This window comes from Fusarium solani, assembly GCF_023522795.1.
Source record: "Fusarium solani strain SB1 chromosome Unknown bctg00000003_1, whole genome shotgun sequence".
Lineage (NCBI taxonomy): Eukaryota > Fungi > Ascomycota > Sordariomycetes > Hypocreales > Nectriaceae > Fusarium > Fusarium solani.
Window position 1 is genome coordinate 4,484,386 of NW_027072154.1, and position 10,569 is coordinate 4,494,954.

The following is a 10,569-nucleotide window of genomic DNA, read 5'->3' on the forward strand; positions in this document are numbered from 1 at the left end:
CGGTTTTGGACGATCGAAAAGCATTCCACGGAGTCAATACATGTTGGTCCGCTTTAAGGGAGAGTGGTGATGGTTGTCTGCACTATGGACAAGCATCTGGCGGCATGATATGAAGTATAGACTTGAGGCGGCGATGATATGTTTATCTTATGCCTCGGCGCTCCCATGGCTGGGTGTTTGTGTAAGGGGAGAGTCCTTTCCCGGAACTCAGTCATTGCTAGGTTAAGGATGTCGAAATGTTATTACTTTGTTCCATACCCAAAGAATAGACTAAGTAACCCAGCAAAAAAAGCAGAGTTACACTCAGCGACAGAACCAGCTCAGCCTTGGAGGTGATTCTCGAGCCTGAGACGAAAGGGTGGTGTCCCATGACACGTCTGTAAACAGTCAGCTTGTGCAGACAGGCCACCATTGTTCCAAACAAGATAGTTTGAAGGAAATACTTTTGCGGAGCTGGACGACGAGATGATTTCTCTTGAAATCCGCAAGGAAGGTAGCGATGACGAATTCAGCGTTGTTACAACCAATCCGCTTCCACCAATATCAACGTCTCGTGAGTTTCATCTCCCAGCTCACCCAAGTCCAGCATTCAAAGGTTCCTCCCCTACCCAACGAGAAAGTACAGCATGATCGCCAGATGACAGAGTCAGTTGAAGTTGAAAATTCACACATTGAGGAGACTTTCACCCGGTCTATCACTATGGCTGAAGCCCTCGAGCGCGCTTGGGAACCTATTCACCAGGTCCGAAAGCCCAGCATTAGCAAGCTAGGCTTGAAGGGCCAGCGATCCGCGTGCTACTGAAGGATTTCAAGAAGACCGTCTCCCCTTGGTGCCAGGGCAACGGCCTGGGTGTGTTGGGGCGGGTGGCCTGGGAACATCTCCATGACGACAAAGAAGAGTTTTCTTAAGAGGGGACGGTCCCACGGGAGCTAGTTGAGCCAGTATATGGTGGAGAGATGCTTAGCCCAAACCTAGCCATCATCAAGTTTGACAAGAAGAGTATTGAGTCGCAGCAACTCTGCCGCTTGCTGGCCAAGTCCCGTCGCAGCATCAGGAGAATCGGCCAGCACTGGGATCATGGCCTCTCTGTCGCCTTTGCGGGCAAATGTACTTCCCGTGCCCAAAAGCTCCATGCCATGAGAAACGTGACCCAGGCATGGAAAAGCGACGCCAGGCCACGAATGTCGCAGCCCGTGCCGCCGAAGAGCAGTGCCAGAACGCTTCGACGTTGCCCGAGACTGCGCATCCAGGATCTCAAGTCCACCTCCAATGATCCCCGGGTCCAGATTTGAGGCCTTTTGCCAAGGATATTCTTCAAGCTAGGCTCACAAGCTTTGCAACGACGGTTATTCCCGAGAACAAGGGCGATGTGAAAGAGTTCCCTCACTCGGGTGTTGACGAGACTCCTTAGCATCAACGAAAACGGTTTAAAAGTTAATAGAAGTTCGGGAATAAAGGCCCGCTAGAACTGAATTCCCATATATTTCTAGCTTTTGATAGGTATTACACGGTTTATAAACTCCTCGACTGTGTTGTCACTGGCTGCTTCATGTTGAAACTGCCCGAGTCTCGAGAATTGGTGGTTGTAGGACCAGCCTGAGAATAAGACTGATGGACGTCCATGGTCCGAATGATTCCGTTGTACGTCATGATCTCCTCCTCAGATCCAGTCGGGGACTCGCTTCGAATCTCGGTATGATGGCGCGAACCTCGTATGTCCTTGAGTCCGATGTGATCCGTTGTGCGAGCTCCGGTGCGCGAGGCTTGGCCGTAGTACATTTGTCCGCTCGTGTCGTATTTACCCTTGGCTGAGCTCCCAAAGAGCTGGGGGAACCAGTTTCGGACTAGATATCGCAGGGCGGAGACGGACGCGGAGATAATTGCGAGGTTGACTTCAATGGTCGAGTATACGATTGTGATAGAGTAGAAGAAGTCGTCGGTCGGTTTCGAAGCGTAGTAGATCTTGCAGATCTCGACAAGTCGAATGAGGGCCACGATTACAACGCTAAAAGCCGCCATCAGTTTGAGTCTCAGAACTACTAGACCGAGAATGCAACTTACACGAGACCAACCATAAAGACACCGATGAGTGCCACCTTTGTCCCCATGGGCATCTTCAGCCCCAGGAAGATCCAGAAAGGAATACCCAGGACAAGAAAGTCGATCAAAATTGTCAGAATACTCGCGATTACGTAGAACTCCCTTGCGACGCAAACAGCATTGGCTTTGACCGCAAAATCCCAGTTTGCCTCGATCGGCAGACACTGCAGGAGTGCCACAAAGAAGACCGAAACGGCATGCAGGACGTTAAATATGTTCAAGCCGTGGATACTCCATCTCACGGCCTTTTTCTGACCGCCCAGTCTCAGGAGAAAGACCAGGACGGACGCCTTGACAAAGGCCAGGATGGGATTGTAGATCATCTGGGCCATGTAGAACCACCATAAACCAGGCGCGGCATCGTAAGGCTGCGGAACCTCGTAGTTGTGGAAGCCGAAAAACGAGAGCTTGATATCTGGTGATCGTCAATCGGGGTCGTGCAGTTACATTCGGCAATGCTTGACATAGACATGTAAGTCGGGCCCATCATGACCAACGCCAATAGCTGATAGTGATGTTAGAGATCTTGACCCATGTCTGCGAAGATCTTTTCAGAAACTTACCGTTACAAATCCACAGAGGTAGTCATCTGTACCGCCGATCAGTCTCTCGTTTGCTTCTCCCCCCTGAGGATTCCCACGATGCCTTCAACGCATCCCAGGGGAGATCTCTTTTACTTACCAATGCCCCACTGACGAGTCATGAGTCTTCCATACGCTCTCAGGGAAAATATCACCAGGGAGATCGCCGGGAACAAGAATGTGAGAACCACGACCGCGCTCTGGCGAGGTGTCGTGGGGAGTTGAGTAACATCCCCGTGAGGGGGTCTTCGAGCAAAGAGGGTCGCCATCAAGAAAGTGACGCCTCTGCTTACACTGGATCTGCCTCGAAGAGAAAGAATGGAAACACAAAAAGAAAGGACGAGACGGGGGGAGGGTCGTGGCCAAAAGTAGGATTCCGTCCCCAGTCTCAACAAACACCATCAAGCACCAACAGGAGGATCAAAGAGGACGGGATGATGTTGCTGCAAGCCACCTTCTTTTGTAACGAACTCTACTCTGTTTTCTCACGCAGTCTTCCAGTAGGGCAAGCGACCTTTTCCTTCGGGGCCCCTGGGCCGTGATCCCAGCTACGCATGTGCGTCGAGAGAGTCTAGATCACCTACTCAAACGAGCCACCAGAGGCGAAGGGAAACCTGGGAGGCAAGGTTCCTAATTTGCGGTACATCTAGATTAGATTCTGCAATGTTGCCCCCCATCCCCATCTCGCTGCTCGCTTCCCTCTTCCAGCTGGGCGCGGAAGAGGTCCTGATCCTTCCCCTGCAGAGTCTCCATCCTCCATGCCCACGCGAGTTGGACGCAGAGGCTGTGGCGTACAGCTGTGATCCTGCGGTCGGTTACGCTCTTCAGGAAGGGATCGACTATATCCATGTTTCACTACATGCCTGATGCCATCTGGATCCTCCTTTTTGGTTCCCTGCTCCTGGTTGTCCTGCAATGAGAGCCGGGACGACGGAACTGCGGTGGCTTTCTTCCGCTCGACTCTTCTCTCGAGTTCTTTCAACTCGTCATGTTCATTCTATGTTGAGCAAAGATCCTCAAGGCCGTTTCATGTGTCTTGCATGCTCTCAGCACCAGGTCCTCTGTAACTTATAAATCGCGCGTCTGTTGGAGTGGTAGTCAGAGTGGCGCCACCATCAGCCATTCTTCCAGAAGGCCGCTATCAAGCACTCGGAGGGAGGGCGCCATGTGAGTTGTTACCAACAGGAACTAGCACTAACAACCAACAGAGCCCAAGCACCCGGTGCCTGGTCTGCGGCTGACCATCAAGTATTTGTGTGTCAACGGCGGAGCCCCTAGAGAAATACGATCCTTGTTGGATGGACTAGGGTAGTATAAGATCAGGCGGTATCGGAGTTTACTCCGCCCAAGTGCCATCGGGTATCTATGAAGCGAGGCTGGGGTATGCGGAATCGCATATATGCCGCACCAAGAATATCCTTGAGTGCCGCGAGCAGTTTGCTATCCCCATGTCAGGCTTGACGCCTCCTTGTCATGCTGAGAATCTTCTAGGACATATCCAGCATCTCATCTCGCAGCGGCCCGCATTGCTGTCCCCTCTTGGAAGATTCTCTGAGCAACTCATGTCGGTTTTTTTCGGTTGCTGAGCAGATTTCCCACACAGGCGGAGTCTTGATTCAGCCGATATGATGTTGCACTAAAAAGTGACGGGCTCCAGGGTCCCTGATGGAGTTACACTACTACTGCCGGTCAACCTCTTCCGCCAGGTCTTTGACCACAGAGTGGTCTTTGCTATGCTAGTGACTGTTGGCTAAACACAGCTGCGGAGTCATATCCAGACAAACCCTTCATCAGGCTTTCTTATATGTAATGTTGAATAAGCCCCGGGTTCCCTCCTCGGAACGATTTATCCTTGGTTCGTCCCGTTTCCCGCTTAGAAGGGGAGCACACTCGGGGTAATTAGATCGTTGAGCGGGAGAACTAGAGCTCGGGATCGACTGGAAGCCTAAACTCTACTCCGACGGCATTCCGGGGTAGTGGTATCATGGCAGTATCTCGACTTCGTATACACATACACCAACCAGACGACTACTCCACGCAACATTGATCAACACTCTTTCTACACTCGTCCGTTTACCAGGCCTCCCTTCAGCTGTTCAGTCAACGGAAGACATTCCGCTTCCAGCCAAGGACGCAACTAGACTTGCTCGCAAGTGATCGGAGTGAAATCGATTAATTACCGGCCCCGTGCTCATGCATATAACCTTCGAGAAGGGGGACGGTGTTGTTTCAAGGATGGAAGGCTCTTCCTAGACACATCTTGGCAAGCCAAGACCAACGAACCCTTTTGCTAGGGCTTACCTCGCTCGATCGAGGGGGCATTTCCGCCCTGTCCCCGGTTCTCATGTTGGTTCCCATGTGCCTGATGATCTGAGGGCAAGGACTGGCCGTGATACCTTGCTGGTTGACAGTAGCTTCTTTCTAATAATCCGCGGACCACATGGCTAAACAGGCACAGATGGGACCGGTCAAGTAAACTCGTCGATCACTGCCTTGTTTAGAGCCATCTCCCCCGGTTATCTAGCAGGGTGGACACCACTCGGCTACAGACACTCATGGACCAAGATTGACTGACAAAGCATGGATCGCGTCAACTTACAATGTCATGAACGGAGGACCAACAGGTCAAGGTCCCGCCAGAGGGAAGCGAGGTAGCAGTTCACCGTTCCTAGATGGTTCGATTCTTCATGCGGCTTTCCAACCGACCTCGTTGGGTCGTTGCAACGCGGGAGGGATATCCGGATACTCGGGCCCTCGAGGCGTAGGATACTACCACATAAAACTGCGGCTGTCTGCAGTCGAAAGTCCGTTCTATCCTTCACTCCATCGCACTCGTTTATCGACAACCCTCTTACCATGGCTGCTTTCACTCGTGCCTTGGCTCTGGCTGCCTCCTTCGGCAGCCTTGTAAGTGCTCAGACCCTCAAGGTTGATGGCGAGGTTGTTTGTAAGTCATGACTACCCCCACGCCCCTTTGTTTGCGGCACTACTCTTGTTTGAAGTTTTCTTTGCTGACGGAATATCTGTCACAGCCGCAAATGACGTAACAGTTGCTCCCGCCGCCGAGGCTGTTGGTGGTGAACTGCAGTTGACCGACGCGGTGCTGGCCAACCTCACTGAGCTGGAACTGGACCATATCGAGCTGTTCCAGTTTGCTGACGAGAGCGAGGCACTCGACAAGCGGGCCCTATCGGCTTTGGCCAAGTGCAAGTCCATGCCCGGTGATCTGCTGTGGCCTGGCAAGCTCGTGTGGAAGGTCTTTGACCTGCTAACTGGCGGCGCCCTTATCAAGACGGTTCCCTTTGGTGCTGTCTGTTTCCCTGGCGAGCATTATGATGCTATCGAGTGCTCGCGCATCGTGGACAACTGGACCAACTCGGACACTCAGTAAGTTTAACTGATATTCTTTATTGGGGAGTGTCTTACAGTGATATCCAGCGATGAGGATCCTACCGCCAACATGTATCCCCTCTACGAGGGTAATGCCTGTCTCCCCCAGGATGCCGGAAAGGAGGGGGCCAAGTGCCAACTTGGTGGTCTTCCTGTCTACTCTGTCAAGGCCACCAGCGTCTCCCAGATCCAGCTTGCCGTCAACTTTGCCCGCAGCCTGAACCTCCGCCTGGTCATCCGCAACACTGGCCACGACTTCCTCGGCAAGTCAACCGGCGCTGGATCCCTTAACATCTGGACTCACCACCTCAAGAATATTGAGCTTCTCAAGGACTATAAGTCCGCCGGCTCCTATTCTGGCCCTGCCCTCAAGGTCGGCGCCGGTGTCCAGGTGTTTGAACTGTACGAGGCGGCCAACAAGTATGGGTACACTGCTGTCGGTGGCGAGTGCAGGGTGAGTACACCGCTCCTTTCTTTGCTGAACGTGTAGCTGATGAGACACGGCAGACCGTCGGTGTTGCTGGCGGCTTCACTGCCATGGGTGGTCACTCTCCTATGTCCCCTATTGCCGGTCTGGGATCCGACCAGGTCCTCAGCGTTGATATTGTCACTCCTGACGGTCGCTTCATCACCGCGAACGAGAAGCAGAACGCCGAGATCTTCTGGGCCGTCCGTGGCGGTGGTGGTGGTAAGTAGACCTCTTCCATAGGCAAAACATTAATGAGTGCTCACATTTCTAGTCACCTTTGGCGTCGTCACTTCTATAACTGTCCGCGTCTGGCCCAAGATGACCTTCTCTGGTGTCACTTGGAGTCTCTCCAGCGAAGAGGCTGGCATCAGCAAGGATCTCTTCTGGGAGGCCATGCGCATCTACTGGGCCAAGTTCCCCGAGTACAACGACAACCACACCTACGGCTACTCGACCCTCTTCTCTGCTGGCCCCGGAAAGTACCTGTGGAGCATGAAGCCCTGGCTCGTCCCCGGCATGGAGCTGCCCGAGTTCAAGGCCATAGTGAGCCCCCTTTTCAAGGAGTGGAAGGAGATTGGCTTCGAGATTGAGCCCGAGTGGTTCACCCACGACAACTTTTACGACACTTGGAAGAACCACTTCCCTACCGAGTCTGTTGGTGCCTCCACCGTCCGAACTGCCTCTCGTCTTATCCCCCGCAAGAACTTTGAGGATGTCGAACTTCTCAACAAGACCATGGACACGGTTCAGTCCATTGTCGAGGACGGTTCCGTGCTCATCCAGTACAACATCAACGGCGCAGCTCCCAAGAACGTCGCCTCGAGCGCCCTCAACCCTGCATGGCGAGACGCGTCCATGTTTGCCATTGTTGGTGCTGGATGGTCACCTGATAGTAGCCCGGCCGACATCCTCGCCACCAACAAGAAAATCACCAACGACTGGATGGAGCGCCTCCGCGAGGTGACTCCTGGATCCGGCGGCTACGGTAACGAGGGCGACGTGATGGAGCCCAACTTTGGTCAAGCTTTCTACGGTAGCGAAAACTACAAGAGGCTGTACACTCTCAAGAAGAAGCTGGACCCCTGGGGCGTCTTTTACGCTCCCACTGCTGTTGGTAGCGAAGACTGGGAGATTGTCAAGGTCCCTGGTCTGCTGGATGGTCTGCTGTACGGTGATCTCCTCGAGACGCTGAGCAGCTGGTTGACTCTCCAGACTGGCCGTCTCTGCCGCAAGTAGAGCTCTTGCTGGATGATTGCATTCTTCAGGTGTAGATATACCATGCCATAGATACTGTACATATTATATACTTGTCGTACATCATGACGGGACCATAGCTTGCTTTTGTCGTGGTTGAAAAACACGTACCCTTCAGTTGGCTCTCTTCTACACACACTCTCGGCAGTATCCACGACATTAATGCTATATCCTGCTTGGATGTCTCTGCGGCGTCTGTCTAGCAGTGCTAAACGTCACTCCGTTTAAAGTGCTTCCTTAGAGACACTCTGATCAGACCAACCCGTCCAATCCGCTCACCATCTCGGCCATTCCTGTAGTGAGACCGCAAGGCACATTCTCCATCATCGGGCCGATGCATTTCAGGACGGCACAATGAACTTTGGGGCATAAAAGGCGGTCACTGGCACACGTCAATGATGGAAGCACTTGTCAAGATTGGTCCATATCCGTCTCTCAGCTTCAGGTTCCTTCCAATAATGATCATGCGTTCTGTGTTGGCTGTATTGGCCTCAGCCATCGCGACAACTCAAGTCCTTGCTGCGTCGAATGATGCGGCTACTCCCGAGGACGTTTTGAACTCTATGAAGGACGTCAACAAGCTGTCCGCTAATACGCACTCGCACGCCAAAGAAATTGGTACCGATTTCAACAGAAAGCACTTTATTCTTGGGGCATGTGCCTCATACGGAGTTGATGCCAACGCCCAAACTAATACTCTACCCAGGACACATACCTTAGCAGTCGGGATACGATCGAGGGGGTTGAGAAGATTAATGATGAATTTGAGGCCAAACCCAAGGCGCCATTCGACGATAAAGGCCAAAAGGATATTTGCTCAGCGTTTCACCTGGTACGTGAAGGGATGCATTACGCCCTGTGAGTATAGCCATTGGACTTATGGTATATGGCAGTTTGAGCACCGCCAATTCCTCCTCGTCGTCACCCTGATTAATGAGCCAAGGAGCATAGAGAGTGGAGGGTTCGATGGCTACTTTGAGGACTGCTTCACACGACTCAAACCGGCCTTGACCGGGTTCATCCGACGGCTGGCAGACTATGCCCCCAGCTGTCGAGATAAAATAATTAAGAACAATGGCCAGCTGGAGCGGGCATTCGACGGTGCTATCAAAAAAAATCAAGCATCGCTGGGGCGGTCGTAGAGCCATACCAGTCGACATTCCTGTCCCCTTGGACTGAGGTCATCGATGGGCTGCACCTGGCCGTCGCCACCTGATATTGGCGTCACCGTGTCGGTCGCACTTGGATCCTGCGTACTCTACGCGTCCTCGGACATTGCATCGTACGTGGCTTGGGCGCAGGGTTGACACAGATCACGTCCTCAGGAGACTCGTGCCCTACCTTCACACGAGGAATTCCAGACCTCGTACATTAAAATGCTACATTGTGCAAAAATGGGCAGACTTAGGCGCCCGCCCCTCTATGAGATATCCGACGTAAGACATGGAATAAGACTCTTTACGCGATAAAGAGCTGGCTCCTTTTGCTTGATGTGACTGACGTTATGATCTCGTCTGTTTACCCTACAGTACACGGACGGAGGTTTAGCGCCGGGCTCGGCCGCACCCCTTCCGTCCCAGGGACTTGAATGCACGGACCAACGAGATCTGGGGTACGTGCGGCCGTAAGCGAGCTCACAAAAACAAAAACGCAGTCTCGAATCGAGAAAGAGGACGTCCTGAACCTGATACAGAGCCTGGAGTCCGGAAGAGAGTACGAGGGCAACGCAAAAACTTTCCCTCGCATTGTCTACAATTTATACAATAGACTCACCATCTTAAATATTGCATCTCGATCTTAAAGAAAGGCGATAGCTTAGATTCAATACGGAGCTCAATGGGCCACAAAGGTGGATTATGCCAAGCCCATTTGGGCCACTCGATTTTGTCACCCCAGCTGTGGGATGTACGTACAGTGGGTGAGCAGATCCTGAGGGGAGACCACACACCCACTGCTGCAGCACAGATACAGTGCGGGTCATCCAAGTCAGCATTATCAAGCGATTATACAGCTCAAGAGCTCTCAAATGCAATAACAGTAACTGCAATAATCACATAAGCTTGATTTTGTGGTATTGCCCATCCCTCTAGAGATAGGGCTTACCATGATTGTGCGAAGGAAAATGCACTTGCTACTGGGTCTCGATTGCGTGCTGAAACACCGTATTCTCGCCTGAGTCGTCCCGTCATTCAAAATGCAAGGGAAATGCCCCCTACGCGTCCATGTCTCAAGCACACAACCGCATATTTCACACAGGAGAGGAGGCTTGTTCAAGTTATCCAACAATAAGCACGATTAGGGCTCCCTTTAACTGCACATGTCTCGACGCGACCCCTCGATGGATTCCAGACGCCCACAGTAATGCATTGGCATTCGCACAGTCCACATACCTCACCCAAGCCACAATGCTCCCCTGCCCGCTCCACGCTCACTCAACGTGCCTGACCCCCGAGCAAGTGGTGGTGTCAGCAAATCAATCGCCGCAGGGCAAGGAAGGAGCGTTACGAACCTCCCTGCCCAACCTCCCATCCAGTTCCTCCACCATCACCGATCCCTTCAACTACGCCATTTCATTTCTTCTCCTTCAACCACGATTCTCTTTTTCCATCGACATCGACATCGATATTTATCTTGACCTTCGAGACGAGCGAGCCTCCGAGTCGACTTCGGTTCACCGCCCCTCTTTTACCGCCGATTCCGATCCCGACTCCGCAACGGTTTTCCCTCTTGGCTCTAACAGTGTGGTGTGACTTCATCCTGCATCCCTATTGCAA

At 52.5% G+C, this 10,569-nt stretch overlaps 4 protein-coding genes across 4 annotated transcripts; 3 read left to right on the forward strand and 1 right to left on the reverse strand.

Annotated features, from left to right (window-relative positions):
- Nucleotides 1-957: 957 nt before the first annotated feature.
- On the forward strand, nucleotides 958-1,274 carry MRS44_007013 (uncharacterized protein; the record flags this gene model as incomplete). Its single annotated transcript, XM_065621958.1, has 2 exons — nucleotides 958-1,108; nucleotides 1,156-1,274. 2 exons carry the CDS (start codon nucleotides 958-960, stop codon nucleotides 1,272-1,274), a joined length of 270 nt encoding a protein of 89 aa, XP_065478030.1.
- A 239-nt stretch (nucleotides 1,275-1,513) lies between these two features.
- On the reverse strand, nucleotides 1,514-2,951 carry MRS44_007014 (uncharacterized protein; the record flags this gene model as incomplete). Its single annotated transcript, XM_065621959.1, has 3 exons — nucleotides 1,514-2,006; nucleotides 2,063-2,516; nucleotides 2,783-2,951. 3 exons carry the CDS (start codon nucleotides 2,949-2,951, stop codon nucleotides 1,514-1,516), a joined length of 1,116 nt encoding a protein of 371 aa, XP_065478031.1.
- Nucleotides 2,952-5,538: 2,587 nt separating this feature from the next.
- Nucleotides 5,539-7,777, forward strand: MRS44_007015 (uncharacterized protein; the record flags this gene model as incomplete). Its single annotated transcript, XM_065621960.1, has 5 exons — nucleotides 5,539-5,629; nucleotides 5,685-6,069; nucleotides 6,121-6,526; nucleotides 6,580-6,760; nucleotides 6,813-7,777. 5 exons carry the CDS (start codon nucleotides 5,539-5,541, stop codon nucleotides 7,775-7,777), a joined length of 2,028 nt encoding a protein of 675 aa, XP_065478032.1.
- Nucleotides 7,778-10,200: 2,423 nt separating this feature from the next.
- Nucleotides 10,201-10,545, forward strand: MRS44_007016 (uncharacterized protein; the record flags this gene model as incomplete). Its single annotated transcript, XM_065621961.1, has 1 exon — nucleotides 10,201-10,545. The coding sequence occupies one exon, from the start codon at nucleotides 10,201-10,203 to the stop codon at nucleotides 10,543-10,545; it is 345 nt and encodes a 114-aa protein (XP_065478033.1).
- Nucleotides 10,546-10,569: the final 24 nt, after the last annotated feature.